Source organism: Zingiber officinale, chromosome 6A (assembly GCF_018446385.1).
Source record: "Zingiber officinale cultivar Zhangliang chromosome 6A, Zo_v1.1, whole genome shotgun sequence".
In the NCBI taxonomy this organism is placed as follows: Eukaryota; Viridiplantae; Streptophyta; class Magnoliopsida; order Zingiberales; family Zingiberaceae; genus Zingiber; species Zingiber officinale.
In genome coordinates, this window is record NC_055997.1 from 140,988,819 (window position 1) to 141,009,846 (window position 21,028).

The window sequence follows — 21,028 nt, forward strand, 5'->3', positions numbered from 1 at the left end:
TAAATCAAACATTAAAATAAATTTGAATTTAAATGCTAAAAATGAGAAAATGGATAAAATCAATAAATACCTTGATAAAATATTTAATAATCAAGATAAAATCAGTCTAGAAAATGCTATCCAAAATCAAGATAATTTAATTAATAAAAAATTAAACTTTAAAGATAAAACTAATCTAATAAATTCAATTAACCATATCAATTTAAAAGGCAAAGAGAATATAAGGATAAAATCAAACACTTTGATAAAATCAAAACGAAATTTAACAAACTTAAAATTAAATGTTAAAGATAACATATTAAACAAAAATAATCTAGAAATTTCAAAATTAACAATTAATAAAAAGCTAAAAGATAAACCGTTAAGAAAATATAATTCAAACAGTTTAGTTAATTCAAATTTAAAAATAAATAAAAACTTAAACTTTAAAAATAAGCTATTAAAGAAAAATAATTCAATTAACCCAATAAAATTGAAATTAAAAGAAAATTTAAATATTAAATACACTCTCTTAAAGAAAGATAAATTGACCAATTTAATTAATTCAAAATTAAAAACTTAAATTTAAATTACAAATTAAACATTAAAACTTAACTAAAACCAACTCTAATTATACAAAAAACTTAAATTAAAGACCAATAATTCAGGGGAGGCTCCAGAATAACTAGCACCCCCAAAATTAATCTACCCGACAAGGGTAAAATAAGAGAGATTACCTGGCAGGGTAGATAGGAATAGAATAAATAGGAACAAAAGTTTAACTTGACAAGTAGTACTGGTGAAGTTTTGGATGATAGTACGTTGGAAAAACTTGGGCATCGCATGTCTAGAAAGATATGGCTTCGATCTGGTGCATTTGGCCAAGTGGAACTGACCGAAGCTACCCCTTACGGATCCTAACTAGGTAGACCAAGGTTTAGTACTAAGCTCCGTGGATAGGACTATTCGGAAAACCTCGAAAGGTTGGTTACTTCTAATGATGTCCAAGTGACTCACCAAGCTTAGAAGTTTATCCGAAGAATGCCTATTTGTTGAGACCAAAGCTAAACCTAAATCTAACACAAGTTAAACCAAACTCTGTAATTAAATCTAACTCATCTCACAAAATTATATGATTCCCTGATTGATAATCTAGATCGGGTGAAATGAATAAGGATTAAATTAATTAATTTTCAAACAAATTAAAATTAAATTTTAAATTTCAAATTAAAATTAAATTTTGAATTTCAAATTAAATTAAAATTAAATTTCGAATTTCAAATTAAATTTCGAATTAAAACTAAATTACTTCTTAAAATTAAATTATTTTATAAAAAAAATATTTTAAAATTAAATTAATTTTTTTAAAAAATAATAATTTATTTTTTAAAAAAAAACCTTTTAAAAAATCATTTTAAAATTCTTTTTAAAATTATTTTCAAACTTTTAAAAACTATTTTAAAAATTCTTTAAAAACTATTTTAAAAATTCTCTAAAAAACTATTTTAAAAATTCTTTAAAAACTATTTTAAAAATTCTCTGAAAAACTAGTTTAAAAAATTTTTTAAAAACTATTTTAAAAATTCTCTGAAAAACTAGTTTAAAAAATTCTTTAAAAACTATTTTAAAAATTCTCTAAAAAACAATTTTAAAAATTCTTTAAAAACTATTTTAAAAAAATCTTTAAAAACTATTTTAAAAATTCTTTAAAAACTATTTTAAAAATTGTTTTAAAACTATTTTAGAAATTATGTATCATTTTGAAAAATTCTTCTTATTTTTCACTATAATAAAATTCTGTTAACTTAAAAAAAAATAGTAATAATAATAAATTATTTCCATAGATTGTTTTCACTTTAAAAATTATTATTTTGACTTTAAACTCATTTTTTATCTTAAACATCATTTTAACCTTAAAATTATTTTTTAATTTAACTTAACTGAAAATTAAATCTTAAATTAAAACTTAATATTGAAATTATAATTAAAATTAAAAATTTTAACTTAAACTTAAAATTAACTTAAACTTAAATTAACCACTTATATTAATTTAAATCTAAAATCAAAACTGAATCAAACGTATGTTAATTGACATAAAACATATTATAAAAATCATTTTAAATTCCTTTTAAATGCTGTTTTAGAAATCCGAAAAATGTTTTCTTAAATATTTCTTAAACTTATTTTTGAAAACTAACTCTTATAAAACTAAGTTGTTTTGGGTTTTACTTTTTGTTAAAAAATTGATTTTGAAAATTATATCTAACTTAGTTTTGAAAATTGAATTTTTTTCCCTTAATTTTGACAATTTGATTTGAAAGTTAAAATTTTACAAAAATTAGTTTTAAAAAATTGCTTTGTTATTGAAAATTGTGGAAATTAGATTTTTCAAAACTTAAGTTTACAAACTAAGCTTCTCAAAATCATTTTCCTTAATTTTGAAAATTGAATCTTTTACAAACTTAGTGTTGAAAAATAAATTTCAATCAATTTTGAAAAATAGATTTTTCAAACTTAGTTTTGGAATTTTGATTTTGAAAACTTATGTTTGAAAGCTTGAATTTTTAACTTTGACCTTAAAAACTATACTTGAAAAATTAGCTATCTTTCAAGACTTGGTTTTTTTCAAAGATTTAAGAAATAAAAGCAAAATAATCTATGTTTTAAACTCCCCCAGATTAACTTGACATTATTTTTTACTTTGTCTGAAGTCTATGTTTATGCTTACTTAATCCATACTTATTTTTGATGAATGCCAAAGGGGGAGGGTTAGGTGATTAAGTTAGCTAAACCAATTTGAAAATACAAACTAACCTTTAAAACCACATAAATGCATGTTGTTTCTTGCATATGTTTTCACTAACTTAACCATGTTGTCATTCCATCAAAAAGGGGGAGATTGTTGGTGCGGTTAGCATTAAGGATTTAACCTAGGTTTTGATGAATGACAAATCAGGTTAAGTTAGTTTGTTGTTGTCTGACACTTTGATCAAGTGTGTAGGAGAAGTCCAGACAGGTCGACGGGCTGACCGGATGTCTGGCACGAAGCCCAGCTAAGTCGACGGGCTGACCAGATAGCTGGCGAGAAGACCAAGCGGGTCGACGGGCTGACCGGACGCTTGGCGAGAAGTCCAGCTAGGTCGACGGGCTGACCGGATAGCTGGCACGATGTCCAGACAGGTCGACGGACTGACCGGACGTCTGGCAAGTAAGTGAGGTAAGTCACTGGAGGGGAGTGACTGTGAGGACGCGTTCCTGGGAAGGGAACATTAGGCATCGATCCGGCTTAGATCCATTTCGGATATCTAAGTCGAGATCGTGACTAGATTCCGGTCTCGGAAAGACGGAATCTAAGTCATACTCTTTGCTATTACTTTGTTGAACTTTAATTGTACTAACAATCTGTTTTATAGAATATACATTTGCCTCGGACTAACTCTATTTTGCAGGAAAAGGAGTTCCTGGAAATAGGAGGTTCGGGCGCCCGGAGGTAAGTTTTATCCAAACTCGCGCGTCGCCACGTAGAGCTTGCTGGTTGGACCTGCCACGTCCCACCAGGGCGCCCGAAAGGGATCCAGGGCGCCCCGAGCCTCATATAAAAGGAGGGTCAGAGGGGAGCTTCAGAATAACAACGAAAAGAAAGTCTTCTACTGCTTGCTCTACTGCTCTGCGCTCCAGCGACGCTAACAAAGATCCGACAATACGCTCCTTTCCTTTTCTTTAATTCTTGTCAGTATTTTCTTTATCTTGCTAGCATTCCTGTACTTTAAATTGTAATCATTTTCGAACTACTAGTGATTGCCCAACGAAAGTACTCACGGAGTACGGGCCTTCGAGTAGGAGTCGTCACAGGCTCCGAACGAAGTAAAAAACACCGTGTTCAGTTTGTCTAAGTTTTTTTATTATTCCGCTGCGCTTAACTCTTATTAACGCTGTTTTTCGAATCGATATTCACCCCCCCCCCCTCTATCGACGTTTCACGATCCAACAGGTGCAGTTTGCACTAACGGTCTAACTCAGATTTTGATAAATGACAAGTAAGTTAAGTTAGATTTTATTGTGATCTAACCACTTGATTAAGTGTGCAGGAAATCCAGCTAGGTCGACGAGCCGATCGGATAACTAGTACGAAGTCCAGATAGATCGACGGACTAATCGGATATCTGACAAGTAATTCAGCTAGGTCGACAGACCGACCGGATAGCTAATACAAAATCTAGATACGTCGACGGGCTGACCAGATATCTAACAAGAAGTCCAGCTAGGTCAATGGGCCGATCAGATAGCTGGCATGAAGTCCAGACAGGTCGATGGGCTGACCGAATGTTTGGCAAACTGGTAAGTTAGGGTATGTCACTGGAGGAGAGTGACCATGAGGACACGTCCCAGTTGAAGGGATAGTAGACGTCGGTCCAGTTTAGGTCAATTTGGAATCTCTAAGCTGAGACCTTAACTAGTTCCTGGTCCTGAGAGGACAAGAACTAATTACTATCTTTTATTATTAATTATTATTTATCCTAATACTTATTTTACAGATTATTTGAACTAACATTGTTTTGTAGGACAAAAGGAGAAAAATTATCTTCGGATGAACAGTGCCAAAGGCGCCCTTAAGCAGTGAAAGCGCCTTCGTACTGTTCATAGAAGGCGGCTTCTATGGCTTTGGGAGGCGCCTTCCACAGGATAAATTTTGATCGAAGTTATGGATAAGTGCCGAGCTATTCGGGATCGAATTTACCTCATTGGAGATGCCTTCCATGGCTATGGAAGGTGCCTTTTTTATAAGGCTATCTCAAGAAGGCATTGGGAAGACACTAATATACGAGCTACTGAGCATTTGTTTGAGCTTCCCTCTGCTCCAAGCTCCTGCTACGACTCTGCTGCAAAGATACTATGCCCAACAATTACTCCGAGAACTTTCGATCATGGCCAGCAAATGGACACCGACACACGTGTGCTCCTACTTCTATTTCTAGAGTGTCTGTAACCTTTCATTTTTGTACTTGATTACTGCAAAAGGATAAGTGCAGTGTGTTGCACTTATTCGAACTTTATTTTGTACTCGATTTTCTCTTCTGGAGGTACCGGAAGAGGCTATTAGTAGATTACCCGTTGATAGATCCACGGAACCTGGATCTTGGAGTAGGAGTCGCCGAAGGCTCCGAACCAAGTAAACTTCTTGTGTCTTTCTCGTGTCTTTTAAATTCCGATTTCATACGTATTTTCTACTGCGTATACTTGTGATTTTAAAACTGACAAAATGAGTTTTTTGAAAACCACGTGATTCACCCCCCCTCCTCTCACGTGCATATCGATCCAACAACTACAACTGTGTAGTAATTGCTACAACGTTATAACAGCTACTACACAATAAATGTTACATGTTGTAGTTGCTATAACATTTGTTGCATGCAATAATAGGAGAAAAAAGATAATTAATTTTATTTCAATTTAAGATGAACGAGAAAAAATTATTTATTTTAATTTAAGAGGAAAGGGAGAAAAGTTATTACATGCAAATGAGCAATGATTAAAAAAATTAGATTTTGATCGTGTTAGATCGCCCAAGTCAAATTTTGCTCACGGTCGCGCAAGAGGCATCAAGCAACCTATCAGTCTCTCTCTCTCTATAATTTATTGGGGCAAAAATCAAAATGATTCTGATTTTTTTCCATACCACAAAAGGCATCCTATTTTAATTTTTTATCAAAAAAAGATAATCCTCACTAGTAACTCATATATAATTATATAATTGCCCTCCAATAAAGTATTCTTGCTATTATCTCTCACCTATATTTCTCACCTAAATCCTAAACTGGGAGTGTGTTGTAGCAGCTACGAAATCATAGCTGATACAACATGAATGTTAAATGAGTAGGTTGAATTTATGTTACAACAACAATGAGAATGGTAGATAAATAGAGTTGAATCATATTGGAGTAGCAATGAAATGGTAACTGATACAGAATAAATATTTTTGAATAAGTTAAATATGTGTTATATCAGCTCCGATTTCATAGCTACTATAATGTGTAAGATCGATGACACGTAAGAGGGGGTAAATCACGTATATTTTAAAAACTTTTTTTTAAAACTTAAAATAAAGTGCATAGCAAAATAAGACAAGACACAGAAACAAAAAAAACGAACAAGGTTGGTTATTTAGTTCAGAGTCTTTGTTGACTCTTACTCTAAGATTCACGATATCTCAGACAGTATCGATGGACAATGCAATAAAACTTCTTCTGGAACCGCAAAAAGAGATAATCGAGTACAAGAGTAAAAGTGGATAGTGTAACAACCTACGCTTCCTTTTAAACAGTAAAATAAATAACTTTAATTAAAATTACTAACACAAAAGATGTAGAGGTGAGAGCGTTGGTATATTGGTGACAGTTTGCCTACAATGGTCGAATGTCGTGAAGTAGTAGCGTAGCAGCAACATAGCGTGGTCAAAGCAGTAGAAGGATCATTGAAACTTGAGAAAAATGAGTTCTCACTTGCTGCTGGTCAAATACTGCTTTTATTGAGCATTGAGGGCGCCTCCAAGCTCATCCGAGGCATCTCCAAGTGTAAAAGTCATCCCTTGAGCTTTTGACTCAATAAGCCTCTCAACCTGTGGTCTTTATATGCGCGAGGGTGTCTTCCAAGTACTCTGAGTTGCCTCCACGCCACGCTCCAGGGTGCCTCCAACCACATGAGAGGCGCCTTCACTCCTTTCTGGGCGGGTCTTCAACCAAGGCAATCGAATCACCTCCAACAACACAAGAGGCATCTCAAGCATTGTGTAGGATCGATGCACGTGAGGGGGGGGGGGGGGGGATGAATCATGTGTCTTTAAAAAAATCTTATCTTTTTCGTCTTTTAAAAACAAAGTTCGCAGTGGAATAAAATAACAAAGAAACAAAAACCAAGAACAAGAATTCGAGGAGTTACTTGGTTCTGAGTCTTCGGTGACTCCTACTCCAAGATCCACGATCCCTCGAATTGTATTGATGGGTCACTATAAACCTCTTTTGGAACCACCAGAAGAGGGAATCGAATACAACAGTAAACTAGGGACAAGTGCAACAACCTACATTTTCCTTTATGCAATAATTAAAAACTTAATCGACAATTTTGTTATCCAACACGAGAAGAATATCGGATCGAGCTCAATTTTGAACGGCTTCTCAGCAATAGTAGGGCATAGGAACGTTGCAACACAGCGGGAGGACAAAGTTAGAGCAGCCAGAAACTCGAAAGATCGTGTATAGAAGTTATAAACGAGTTGTATTGAATGCTTGGTAGAACAATTCTTTTATTGACCATTAAGGGTGCCTCTAAGTCCAATGAGGGCACCTTCAATAGCAAAAATGACCTCGAAAACTTCGATCTTGATAAACTCCATAGATTGTGTTTTTCATCTTCTCTAGGGTGCCTTCCAGATGCTCTAAGGCACCTCAACGCCACACTCCAGGGTGCCTCCAACCGCATGAGAGGCGCCTTTGTGCCTTTCTGCGCGAGTCTTCAGCTAAGGCAGCCGAGGCGCCTCCACTCGAGCAGGAGGCCCCTCTATTCGAATAGGAGGCGCTTAGGAATATTGTTCATCCGAGGCTTGAAGTGTTTTTTTAGCCCTGCAACATGAGTTAATCCAAATAACAGACTATACCTTGTAAAACAAAGTTAGTACAATAAAATATAATAGATTATTAATTAAATCTTCTCTTTCTAAGACCAAGATCTAGTCATGGTCTCAGTCTAAGTTTCCAAAATAGGTCTGAATTGAATCGACGCCTAAAGTCCCAATTGAGACTCGTACTCATTGGATCATTCTCCTCTAGTACTTACCTTACTTGCCAAGTAGAATCATTTAACTCCCTTTCGACCCACCAGGTCTTCCCATCAGTTGTTAGATCAATAGACCCAGTTGAACTTTTGCCAATTGTCAGGTCTTGTGGACCTAGCTGGACTTCCCGTCAGATATCAAATCACTACTTTACCTATCTAGACTTCTACACCAGCTATCAGGTCCTCCAGAGCTAGCTGGATTTCAGCCTGGTGTCAGACCCGTCAAGTCCTGCATACTTGGTCGAAAGATTAGATCACACCACACCTAACTTGAATTGTTTATCATTAATCAAAATCTAGATTTGATCATTGATGTCAACTGCATCAATACACTATTCACCCGAGCTCATCTTGTGTATCTTAGCTCTTGCAAAGCTTGTCAATCCAACAAAAAAAAAATATTTAACTTACAAAACAGAGTTAACACCAATTATAAGTATTATTAATTAGAACATTCTTATCAAGACCATGATCTATCATGGTTCTCAGCTTATCCAAAATGGCTCTAAGTTGAACCAACGTCTATTGTTCCCTTAAACGGAAACACATCCTCACTGGGTCACTATCTTTCAGTGACTTACCTCACTTATCATGTGTCGTCCTTGACTTACCTTTTGATCCACCGAGTCTTTCTGCTAGTTATCAGATCTGCAAATCTAACTGTATTTTGGCTAGTTGTCAGGTCCTACGGGCCTAGCAAAACTTTCCACCAGTTATCATATTGATAGATTTAACTGAATTTCAACCTGATATCAAATCCTTCAGATCTGTTAATTTTTACACATTTCGTAAAAAATATTAATTACATAGAACTTAACTTTAATCATTTATCATTTACGAAGATATAAGTTTGATAATTGAAACTTACTGTACCAATACAACACACCCCCGGTTTAGCATTTAGCGAAAGATAAAATGGAAATAGTATACTAGAGGGTAGTTAGGTAATTATACTTTGGGTCACCGGTGGGATGTGACGAGGTGCCTTTTGTTAAAAAAAAACGAAAGGAAAAAGGTGGGGAGCCTTTATGATTTTTTAAAAATAGGCGCTTTTGACCAATTTATTGTTAGTCCTTCAAAATTAATAATGGGCCTTGATGAATATGTTGGGCCACAAGGTTGTGTGATCACTTATTGGATAAGAACCGCCAAAATTTTAGGGCTTTGTAGACAAGGTGCCTCTTTTTATTCGGGTAAATTATTATGAATTAATTTTTTAAAATGTATAAGAAATCAATATTTAGCAATAAGAGCATCCACAGCGGATAGACCCCATTGAGAGCTCCTTCGTTGTCACGTCTGCGCCACATCAAAAGTTAAAAACCTCATACCTCCTTCCACTATCAAAAAACCTCTCAACAACTCTCTCATGAGTCTCATACTTTTCATTATATATAATTCTCATTTCTCCTTCATATTTTACATTATACACCATTAATTTTTTATAAAATTTAAATTTATAAATTGCTAACATAAAACAACATTAATAATTAAAAAAATACATAAATATTATAGTGCATCAAATAAAAAGACATAAATTATAATAATAGTCCTAAAAATAAATGTAAACTCATCTACACCAAGTCATGTCTCTGTTTAATTTTCCCACCATTTTCTCACGTAAATAAAGTTATCTTGGTGTCATCTCACTAGTATCCTTCATAAGAATTTTATAATCCTTATGAAAGATCTCGGCTTCCCGCAAAGTAATTTTTTAGATTTGATATTATTTAATATCTTGTCATTCTTTGTCGATGTTATGTTCCATTGTATCGCCCTCTGTGACTTTAGATTTGTCCTTTCTCTTCGCTGCCTTTTGCCCTATAGGACGAATGTGGACTTCAGAGTCATCTAAATCAGCACTTATATCTGGATTTGATGTTGAAGTGTTTCCCCCTGATTTGGATGTCCTTGCCTTCTTGTTAGAGTAATGAGCAACTGATTGTGGAGTATATTTCTCATATTCTTTGAGAACCCTCCACACATGCATATACTTAAAATCTTTGCCTTTGTTGTTGGCTTTCCACATATTCAATGCATTCTCCAACACATTCTCGTCACTCCAACCGCTTTGCGGATGAGTATAAAAATTATTATAAGTTGCAAAAAATTCATTTACCATCGGTGCAAACCTATAATAATGTGATTTCAACCACTGATAACTTCTCGTCATAGATCCAGTGGGGCGACGTTTGTTGTAGTAATCAGCTATACGTTTCCAAAAAGCTTGATCCTTCTGGCCATTACCAATGATTGCATCAGTGCTTATAGTTACACATGACTTCGCAAGGACCACATCTTCATCGAGAGACCAAAATCTTCGTTTCGATTCATTTTCCTCCAGCTCAACTTCACGCTCCTCTTGTGATGAGTGTGGTGGCAACTGAGTTACAAGAACAGATGATGGTGTTAGAGATTCTTTGTCGCTGATAGATGGATCAATAGTTGCCCTTCTTGATTCATTCAAATGTATGACAGGTGGTTGAGTAGGAGAAAATACGTAAGGATAAGGCATCCCAAGTTGGCTACCCATTACTGACCAATCTTGGGATGGATATATACCAAATGGAGATGGGGCGACGTTACTTGGATTCCACGTCTACAAAAAATTTTGAGAACTTTGGGAATTTAGAAAATTTGGAGAATATTGTGGAACATATGAAATATTTTGAACATTTGGAGGATATTGTAGGTGAGAGAAAATATAAGAATATTGGATATTTGGAGGAGTGTGAGTATTTTGAGAAATGAATTTCCTTCCGTATTTGAAGAATTCAAAAGATTCGTAAAGGAAGTATTGAGATTTTCATCCATCTAGAATACAAATAGGGAATGAAAGAAAGAAATGAGTTGAGAGGAAAGATTGCAATGGAATGAATGAAATTGATCCCATATTTATAGATTTTTTTATATATTAAATAATGAAATTAAAACGTTGAACAACGACTAAAAATTAACCGTTGTTCAACGGCATGCAATCTGTAAATTAACTGTTGCTCTCTTGTCCTTTTTTTTATTATTAAAAAATTAAAATATAAAAAAATTAAAAACCACGAAGAAGCGGCTCTGTGACGATAGAGCCGCTTCTTCGTGCGAGTGAAAAACCTCCTTCCCACTATGGGATGGAGGTTTCTCCCTCATGACACGTCATAGTGGAAGGAGCTCCCACTGTGTATACTCTAAGTACTTTCAATTTGGTTTGAAACTTTTTCTCTTTAACCTTCATACTTAATTTTGTAATAAATGAATGTAAACTCATTTAATTTTTGTCTCTTGAACTTAATATTCTTTGTGTAAGTTTTCTAAAACACTTTAATTTTCAAGTAAAACTGTTAAATTACTTTGTAAGACTAAAAATTGAAAAAAAAAAAAACAATTCTAAAACAATATTAAATTATTTTCACTAATCTTTGATGAATAATTTAAGCTTTTATAGTGGCTCTTTTATAGATTACTTCGAAATTTAAACTCTTTATCAGCTAAGGAGAATATAGGTAAGGGTCTAGAGATTTATTGGGGGTCACAGAGTAACACTCGATTACTATTACGGGCATGTTGTTCTACACAAGTCAATATGGTTCAATGTAATTTAAGCTCTAGATTTGTACCCCTTGCACACCCACACGTAAAAGAAGTCTCTCCTCATAAGTTTATTCACATCTTCAATATATGTGAATCAATATAAACCAACCATTATGCTAAAAAATTCTCAATATGGGACTAGAATCTCATTCACAATAAAATTTCTATCCTCTTCCATCTCTTCTCAATTCACACATATTTAAAAAAATATATAGAATTATGAGATGTGTTTTCTAAAAAGAGACATTATTAATTAAGATATAAGCAACGAGCAACCTAAAATTCTGAGAGATTTTTCTTGGTATAAATTAAGATAACAACCTAAATGGGATTTTTTTTTTTATTACGAAAAGTCAGCAGAAGGTTGTTAGGGTTTGTTTAAAGTTAAAGACGTCAAGCAACCAAAAACAAAAAAAAGTAAAAGGAGATGATGTCGGTTGGCATTGCTCAACTATCAGCGTGATCCATCCGACTATCAAATCAATATTGAGTTGAAAAAAAATTAAAAAATTGGAGGGAAAAAAGTGCTATAAGTGATAAGCATTTGTTGTCATATTAATAGGGATTACTATGAACATGCTCCCAACTCCCAAGTCTTAACGAATTACCAAGTCCTCCATGTGGATCGATTTGTTGGGTGGAAAGGATTGGATCTAACAAAGGTGATCCAATTTGAGCATGGACAAAATGAAACTATAGCACCATTTAGGCGAAGTTGAGGTTAGAATTGGCATATATCTTTTTAAGATAAATTTATCATGCACATGGTGCTCATGGACAGGAGTAAATCCAGAATTTTGGATTTGAGAAGGCAAAAAAAAAAAATTATTTGGGCAGAAAGCACATACTAAAATGATAAAAATAATTATTATACGTAGTAAAAAATATTTATCTCATAGGGTCGAACAATATATATATTAAAAAATAAAAATTTCTATATAGTAATAAGATTATTAAAATAGTTATTTCTATCATTATTTATGTAACAATGTGCTACTTTGGAGCAACATGCTTGGAAAGATTATTGACCCTCTTACTAAGAATAATGTTATTAAGTTGCTGAAGAAATTAAAACTCGCTCACTGTTTTACTATGTAAGTGACATTTAGATTACTATAATTTCAAATATTATTTTCAACCATTCTATTTCTTTGGTACTATCAATATAATATTTTTTATGAGAAAAAAATATATCTTCTAAGAAAAAAAAAAGCATCCGTTGAGGTCCAAAGTCGAAATAAGAATGGCTTTCCAAGCTCCTCGCGATAACGCATACGTGCGAACACACCCTTGCACGATCCAAACACCGAATTTTCTGTTTTTTTATTTTTTATTTTTTATTTTTTTGCATCCACTAACACCTAAATCATCAATCAATTGAGCAACAAAACACATACTGAATATAATTTCACTCAATAGATTATAATAACCTTTTTAATAAAAAAAAGTTTTTAAAGGTCATGCAGGGTTTAAAATTAAGAAAAGTAAATATGAAGAATAATGCTCATTTGATAAGAATCGATAGAAGTCTATATTAATGTTAAACACTTTTAATAAAAGATATTTAATGATCATAAAGTCTCAAAATCTTTAAAAATTAATGTGGACATACTCGGAGAGGTCCTAGTGGGATGCTCATTTGATATAAAATGAGGATCTTTAGACTTGCTAAATATTTTTTTTTTAAAAAAAAAGTTTTAAAAAATTTGACTATAATGAAGTAGTTTTGACTATGAATTGGTCAGATTAAATAAAATATTTTTTTATTTACTTTGTTTTTTAATAGGTAGGAGTTGCGGGCCATTCATGTGTTATAATCGTAAAACTCTTTCATTTATTATTTTTATATATCTATACGTTTATATGCCTTACCTTTTTTTTATATATTTTTTAAAACTTCCTATTATACTAATTAAATTTTATATAGAGAGATGTGATATATCACACTTCTTATATATATTAGGAAATAAATTGTTTATAATTATGATCAGATCGTAATTATGATCCAATTACATTTGATTACGATTGTTTTTTAGATTTATCATTATATTTTATATCGGGACAGATGGCCGAAAGTCATTGAGAGGCTGCCGATGATGGATAAATAGTTAGGCTATAGAAAACAGAGCAAGAGAGCATCTTGACGACCTCTAGTTATTCATCCTAATCCAAACTATAATATGAACTTCTAGTTATTCATCTCAATCCAAAGTATAATATGAAGGACGATAAATTTAAAAAAAAATCATAACTAATTATAATCACGACCACGATTCACTTATAATTATAAATACTACATTTCCTAATACATTTATTGTGTTTTTAAATTTTATTTTTTATTTTTATTTTTATTTCCGTAGGAAGAGGATTTGACCTCTCTTATACCGAATCACTAGGTAAGCACCTAAAAATTTTATGTAAATAAAAGGATGAAATAATAGAGAAAGGAAGATATAACTTCTAGAAAGATGTTATATCTTCTAGAAAGATCCATATTCGACAGATATTTCTAAGGGAAATAGAAGAAATAAAAGGAATCGGCCGCCTCTGTTGACTGCAGCTCATCACCCTTGTTGACCCGGCGTTCTTAATTTGAACCGCTTTGGAAATGTCACCCGTTTTAAAAATTTCCACACGTCTGAAACTGGAAATTGTGGAGCATTGACTTCCCAAGTGTATAAATCACCATTTCTTCCTCCTCCTTCCTCAACTCATCTTTTCTCCACTCCCTTTCTCTGTCTCTGCCTAATTCGTTGTTGGATCTCGCTTTTTCTCTTCCAAAACCTACTCCTCACGCCATGGGATACTGGAGGGAAGCCACCGGCATCAAAGGACCCAGCGGATTCGGATCCGGCTCCACCGCCGAGCAGGTCACCGAAGGCATCGACGCATCCGGTCTCACCGTCATCATCACCGGTTTGTCCTCCGCCCTCTCCGTTTTCTTCCTAATCTTTGCGATCCGGTCGCAAACCTGAGTTTAACTTGTGTATTTTGTGAAATTGGTCCCTTTGCTTCAGAAATCTGAATTTTTCTCACCTGATCTCGTCGCCGAACTTATTCATCTTGTTTGTTTTCTCTTTCCCCCCTCTTCCCCTCGTCTTCTAGGTAAGCTTTGTCTTCAAGTTAAGACAGGGAGTTAGTCAGATCTTGACAAAATACCAACTTGAACATAGCTTCACTTTACCAAGAAATTACCGCCAACAAATAGTGGAGGAGGTAGAAACAATTTTAAGGGGCACAATAATAATTATAAATAAAAAATATATCCGATTGAAGTTTTTTTTTTTTGATGATTGAATAGGACTTGTATCAACTTGATATAATCATTCGAGCTGAAAAAACTGATCTAATTCAACTGATTGGAATGGTTTAGTTAAATCAATGGGGTTATATAGATGGATCAAGTCTATTTGAGCTGAAAAAACTAATATAATTCAACTGATTGATTTGGTTTAGTTAAATCGATTGAACTATATAGATGGATCAAGTCTATCCGACATGAATCTTACTATCTTGATTTTATAATTTTATTTCTAATTATCCCCATTAGATTGAGACTAATACATTGTAGGACAGTAAGTGTTCTCTTATAATATAACGTAACTACAGAGGAATCAATAAGGTAAAAAATATTTAAATGTCAAACTGCTTAGTTACTGAAATTAGACATATATTATGTAAATAAGTTTGAATTGTATCCTTTAGACGTTGATCAACATTTACATTTTTCAGTTGTCGGTAAAAATAAAAACTATGCTCATATAGTATGGTGTCAATAGTGCCTTTTGTTGAGCAGATGGTATCAATGGCTTATTAACGTTGTTCAGCATAATGTGTTTCTATTAATTACTCTCATAGGTTAAATAAGGTATATTTCAAAAATTTTTGGTGTTAATTGGCACCTCTCTCTTGAACTTACCTCTTCCCACATGAGCTTCTCTACTACTAAAATATCCATGCTTCATGGATTTCTCTGCTCTTTACTAGTATTTCTGAGGTTCTTCTGGCAATCAGGTGCAAGTAGTGGTATTGGAGCTGAGACTGCGAGAGTGTTGGCACTCAGGGGAGCCCATGTCATCATTGGTGCAAGGAACTTGGAAGCTGCCAACAATGTGAAGCAAAGCATTCTAGAGGGCATCCCATCTGCTAGAGTTGACATCATACAGATTGATGTTAGCTCACTCAAGTCTGTTAGAGCCTTTGCCAACAAATTCCTTGCGATGAATCTTCCTCTCAACATTTTGATGTAAGTAACTGCATGGTTATCCTGGTTTGTGTTGCATGTCCTGTCAATTTTTTTGAGCTTAATCTCACATCTTCAATTTTTTTTTAGTAATAACGCTGGTGTTATGTACTGCCCATTCCAACTTTCTGAGGATGGTGTGGAGTTGCAGTTTGCTACTAATCATCTCGGTGTGTTTTTTCACCTTCTCAATTAAGCTTTTCTTCCCCCCAAAAGTATTCATTAGGATTTTGAGTTTAACAAGGTCCTTCTAATTTCAGGTCACTTTTTGTTGACAAATCTTCTACTTGAGAAAATGAAAACCACAGCAACAAAGACAGGAATTGAGGGCCGCATCGTGAATCTATCATCAATAGCTCATATTGGACCTTATAGAGAAGGAATAAAGTTTGACAAACTGAATGACCCGACTGTGTAAGTCATAATTAGCAGTTAGGCATTAGGATATTCATGATGACAAAAATGTAGAGTTTTCTACCATTCAATCGATTGATTGTTTTCATCATGTTTTCCCAGATACAATGATAAATCGGCATATGGGCAGTCCAAATTGGCTAACATCTTACACTCCAATGAGCTCGCACGAAGATTGAAGGTAACTGATGGTCTATAACAGATGTAGTAATTGAAAATAAAGAAGTTTTTTTTTTCTGATTCAAAACATTCATGGTTAATAGGCTGAGGGTGCAAACGTCACAGCAAATTCTGTTCATCCTGGTCTGGTTAGGACAAACTTGGGAAGACATTCTCCCATCTTCATGGGTATGCTACATAAACTTTCAAACTGATTGTTGATCTGCTTCATATTGATGATCCTTGAACTTAGATTTCAAATTTGCTTTTGGTCTCAGCGGTGTTGAAAACTGTCATGTACATCTTGTGGAAGAACATACCTCAGGTCTGTCAAACTTGTTGTATAACGGTATTACTTGCTAGAATTTGTTACCGCAATCAGTTGAACACCAACATTCTCCATCTTCGTAATTACAGGGAACTGCAACATCATGTTATGTGGCAGTGCATCCAAGCTTGAAGGGTGTGAGCGGGAAGTACTTTGCTGATTCCAACGAGGAGAAGACAACTGACATGGCCAGAGATGCAGCATTGGCTAAGAAGCTTTGGGACTTCAGTGAAGAACTTGTTAATTCAAAATAAGAAAGAGGGTTATTGTATGCTTTCTATGTTTTATGCTAGTCTTAGCACTTGTTGCTATCTTGGGTGTCTCTAGACCATACTGTTACAGTTTGGGATAAAGCTGGTACTGCTTCATTTTAAGCATATATGAAATAAGTTAGCCATATTGTTTGATACTAGTCTTGTTACTTTATTTGCCTTACAATCTCCAAATCCTAACCCTGTCTTTATATTTGCTGTCATTAGTATATCTGGTATCGGTGTTTCTTGTTCAACTTTTTCTTCTCCAAGAAAAGATGGATGTTGTTGCCTTAACTGTGCAATATGTCAATTTATTTGATGTCCAATTGGGAAGTTGACCCATACGATCAACACTAATTATGTAAATCCTTAGTTGGATTTTGGGTAAACTAGTTCATTCTTGTCACACTGTTATTCATCACTCAATTTACAGCCAACTAGTGACTGCTATACAAAGACGGTCTTAATCCAATGCTTAGAGGAACAAATAACTACATTGACATGGAATAGAAGAAGTTTTAGAGATGAAAGCCCCACTACTGAAAATAGTTGTTGATTTCATGTCAAGTGAAACTCATGGAATCTGTTTTCTATAATTCACATCAGGTTTCAGCTTTACATAATCAAGCATACGGTATTGGACGGATAAAGCCTTCAGAAATCATTATAAAATCAAGCATTTCTAATTTCCATCCTCATTATAAGCATGCAATTCATTCTCATTAATTAGTAATATATGTTTTAGAAGTGATAAATATGAAAACTTTTGTTGCAGTTCTGATCAGAAGGAATATATATCTCCAGTCTAAAAAAGTATATCTTGTGATTAGATGGATAGTGAGTGAGCAATTTAGGGCTGGGTTATTGAAGCCTTCGCAACTTTTGGATGTTCTTAACTTTTTTTTTAACAGTTTAAGTGTTCAAATTTTACCGATTAATTCTGAAAATATATGTGTTTGTTCTAATTCACCTATAATTAGGGGTATAATTTATACTCATTTAAAAATCTATCATTAAAATATGTGTTAATTTGTCTGTGCTCCGAGACCCTAGAAGGATGAGCCACCAGTGAACTAGAGGTGATGTTGACTAGAGTCACTAAATGCTAGAGAGGAGAGATCCACCGGAGAATACGCCAAGCCTGAGAAGGAGAAAAATGAAGAGAAGAGGATTAGAATGACACGGCTAGGGATCTCCTGATGTTGTCACTCCGATGCTCAAATAAGTTTCGCCGGAGGATATAGAGAATAATGAAGAAAATGAATAATAGTATGAATAAAAATGCCAGCGTACCTCCATTAGCAAGTGTGGATGCATTTTATATTTTTTCCCCTGTACTAATTATCGATGAGACATGTATTATACTACGGTAAAGGGAATGTCCCATCATATCTATTAGTGTCATGCGGATCAAGATATGAGAGTGTCCTTCACATGCTCTAACAACCCACATATTGCACGAGCGCCATATCCCATAATAGCGCATACAACCTTTGGGCCACGAGATAATTGGGTTGGGTCGGAGGTCGAGGACCTACTAAATGGACGAGTATCAGACCATCAGGGCTAAGTGGAAATAAGTAGAGCGGGCTCAATCGATATGAGTGATGTGCCCCCGATTGCTTGGGTCGATTAGGAGATAACAAGGCGTGTTCGGTTGGTAGAGACGACTGGGGAGAAGTGTAGAGCATCTGATCTAGGTTTAAGGATTACTCAAGCGGATATGCCTCCATTAGAGTCGATCGGGGAGAAGTGTAAAGCATCAGGTTGGTGGGACTGACCGAGCTTGAGAGGAGTAGAGTAGGGATATAAACGAGCCGAACCGAGCCGAACAGTATTAGGCTTGAGCTCGGCTCATTTAAGTTATATTCGGGCTCGAGCTCGGCTCGAGCTCGAATCGAGCTTTTATCGCAAGGCTCAAGCTCGGCTCGTTTTAGAATTATCAGGCTCGCGAATAGTTCGACCTCGACTCGTTATTAGCTCGATTATCAATGTTAACGAGCCTAACTCGTTAAGCGAGCTCGGGCTTGTTTAGAGCTCATTTTTGGCTCGTTTTAGAGCTCATTTTTTTGCTCATTTTAAGGCTCGTTTTAGAGCTCATTTTTTGACTCGTTTTAGAGCTCGTTTGTTGACTCATTTAAGGCTCGTTTTAAGGCTCGGTTTAAGGCTCGTTTTAAAGTTCATTTTTTTTTGCTCGCGAGCCTATAAACGAACATGTTCGCGAGCTCACGAGCCGAATATCCTTAAGCTCGAGCCCGGCTCGATAAAACTGTCGAGCTCGGCTCGATAAGATAAGCGAACGAACTCGAACGAGCTTTTTACCGAATCGAGCTCCGAATAGCTCACGAACCATTTGGTTCATTTACATCCCTAGAGTAGAGCATCCAATTGGAGTTATTGCCCGAGTGGATATACCTCCATTAGAGCCAGAGCATCCGATCAGTAGGACTGACCGAGCATGAGAGGCGACGCTCACCTGATCAGAGTTCAGGAGGGGTATCTAAGTGAATCTGCCCCTCGTTGACTCATCTTGACTTTGCCCTCCACTTGAGCATAATGCTTAACCTCGGAGACATGTGGAAGCTTCTCATATTCATCATATCAAATATTTCTAATTCACCTATAATTTGGAGTATAATTTATACACATTTAAAAATCTCTCTTTAAAATATTTAATATTCATCTTTATTATAATTCGAATTTTAATTTTTTATTTGTTCCATATTACGTAAAGAGGAGGGCAACACCTCTCAACCTCTAATGTATAGAAGAAGAGGAAGAGAGAAAAGAGATCGCGCGGAGTAACAAGACAAAGACGCACAAAAGGAGAGCAAACACGAGAAAGGAGAAGAAGAAGAGAAAGAATAAAGTTATCATGGTTCGGCAACGTGTCTGCTCCACAAAAATGACCGTAGCTTTATTAGAATTCTCTCTATACAAGATAATCACATCTAATAATTCTTGTGATTGTTGTTATATAATAAGTTTACAATTATCCCTATAAATAATACATAAATCCCAGACCTGGTAAAATCGTAACAGAATTTTGTTATAAAAAATTACAACAGAATTCTGTTATGAAAAATCATAACAGAATTTTATTACGAAAAATCTTAATAGATTTTTCTTCCATGACATCCATCGTATTGCCCTTCATCCAAATATGAGTCACCCGTCAACAATCTCCACCTTGGCCAATATTCACCCCTTCGAAGAACACGAGTGTCTGAACAAAACCCCACCTATAGATCTCTGGGTTTGGGCTTCCTTCCTCTAATATCTAGATATATGAATCAAGTTCAAGCAATGCTTGAACTTCTTTGTGGTCATTGGCTTTGTCAACATATATGCAGCATTGTCTGTAGTGTGAAACTTCTCAAGTTGAATTTCTTCGGAAGCAATCAACTCTCTGATCTTGTGAAATCTTATATCAATGTGCTTGGTTCTCACATGATACACTTAATTCTTCACCAAATAGATAACACTTTGACTATCACATAACAACTTGATTTCACTTTGCTGAACACCCAGTTCTTTAACCAACCCTGTAAGCCATAAAGTTTCCTTCGCTGCTTCAATTGCTGCTACATATTCGGACTTCGTAGTAAATAATGCAACAATAGATTGTATCATAGATTTTCAACAAATAGGTCCTCCTGTCACAGTGAACACGTATCCTGTAGTAGACTTTCTGTTATCTAAATCTCTTGCATAGTCCGCATTTACGTACCCAACAACTGAAGGATCTTCCTGTTATCTACTGAACATGATATCATAATCAGTTATATTTCTCAAATATCTGAAAATTCATTTCACTGCATTCCAATGTGATCACCCAGGATTTGAAAGAAACTTGCTTATCATACTAACTACTTGTGTCAAATCTGGTCTCGTGCAAACCATGACATACATCAGACAACCAATTATACTAGCATAAGGATCTTTTAACATCTCTTGGATCTCATCATCCCTCTTTGGACACTGTGTACTAGATAACTTGAAGTGATGTGCTAGGGGTGTACTCACCAACTTTGCATTCTTCATGTTGAACCTATTCAGCACCTTCTCCACATAGCTACGTTGAGACAACCATAATCTCCCTGCAGTTCTATCCCTGTGAATCTCCATCCTAAGAATCTTCTTGGCCTCTCCCAAATCTTTCATGTCAAATTCCTTGCTCAATATCCTCTTCAATTTGTCAATCTCTTTCATCTTTTAGCAACATCTACGTATAATAGT

At 34.8% G+C, this 21,028-nt stretch overlaps 2 protein-coding genes across 2 annotated transcripts; one reads left to right on the forward strand and one right to left on the reverse strand.

Annotated features, from left to right (window-relative positions):
* Positions 1-9,550: 9,550 nt before the first annotated feature.
* LOC121995398 (glutathione S-transferase T3-like) lies at positions 9,551-10,342 on the reverse strand. The gene has a single exon (XM_042549146.1). It carries the CDS (start codon positions 10,340-10,342, stop codon positions 9,551-9,553), a length of 792 nt encoding a protein of 263 aa, XP_042405080.1.
* A 3,690-nt stretch (positions 10,343-14,032) lies between these two features.
* On the forward strand, positions 14,033-16,947 carry LOC121998363 (short-chain dehydrogenase TIC 32 B, chloroplastic-like). The gene is made up of 8 exons (XM_042553268.1): positions 14,033-14,307; positions 15,406-15,637; positions 15,725-15,804; positions 15,895-16,048; positions 16,151-16,229; positions 16,312-16,396; positions 16,486-16,532; positions 16,625-16,947. Exons 1-8 carry the CDS (start codon positions 14,190-14,192, stop codon positions 16,787-16,789), a joined length of 960 nt encoding a protein of 319 aa, XP_042409202.1. The 5' UTR covers positions 14,033-14,189; the 3' UTR covers positions 16,790-16,947.
* Positions 16,948-21,028: the final 4,081 nt, after the last annotated feature.

Excerpts from the sequence above, each read along its gene's own strand:
- LOC121995398 (XM_042549146.1), bottom strand. The coding sequence starts at position 10,342 with ATGGGTAGCCAACTTGGGATGCCTTATCCTTACGTATTTTCTCCTACT.
- LOC121998363 (XM_042553268.1), top strand. The coding sequence starts at position 14,190 with ATGGGATACTGGAGGGAAGCCACCGGCATCAAAGGACCCAGCGGATTC. Across the intron at positions 16,049-16,150 it reads AAACTGAATGACCCGACTGT|ATACAATGATAAATCGGCAT; the intron begins GTAAGTCATAAT and ends ATGTTTTCCCAG. Across the intron at positions 16,397-16,485 it reads ACATTCTCCCATCTTCATGG|CGGTGTTGAAAACTGTCATG; the intron begins GTATGCTACATA and ends TTTTGGTCTCAG.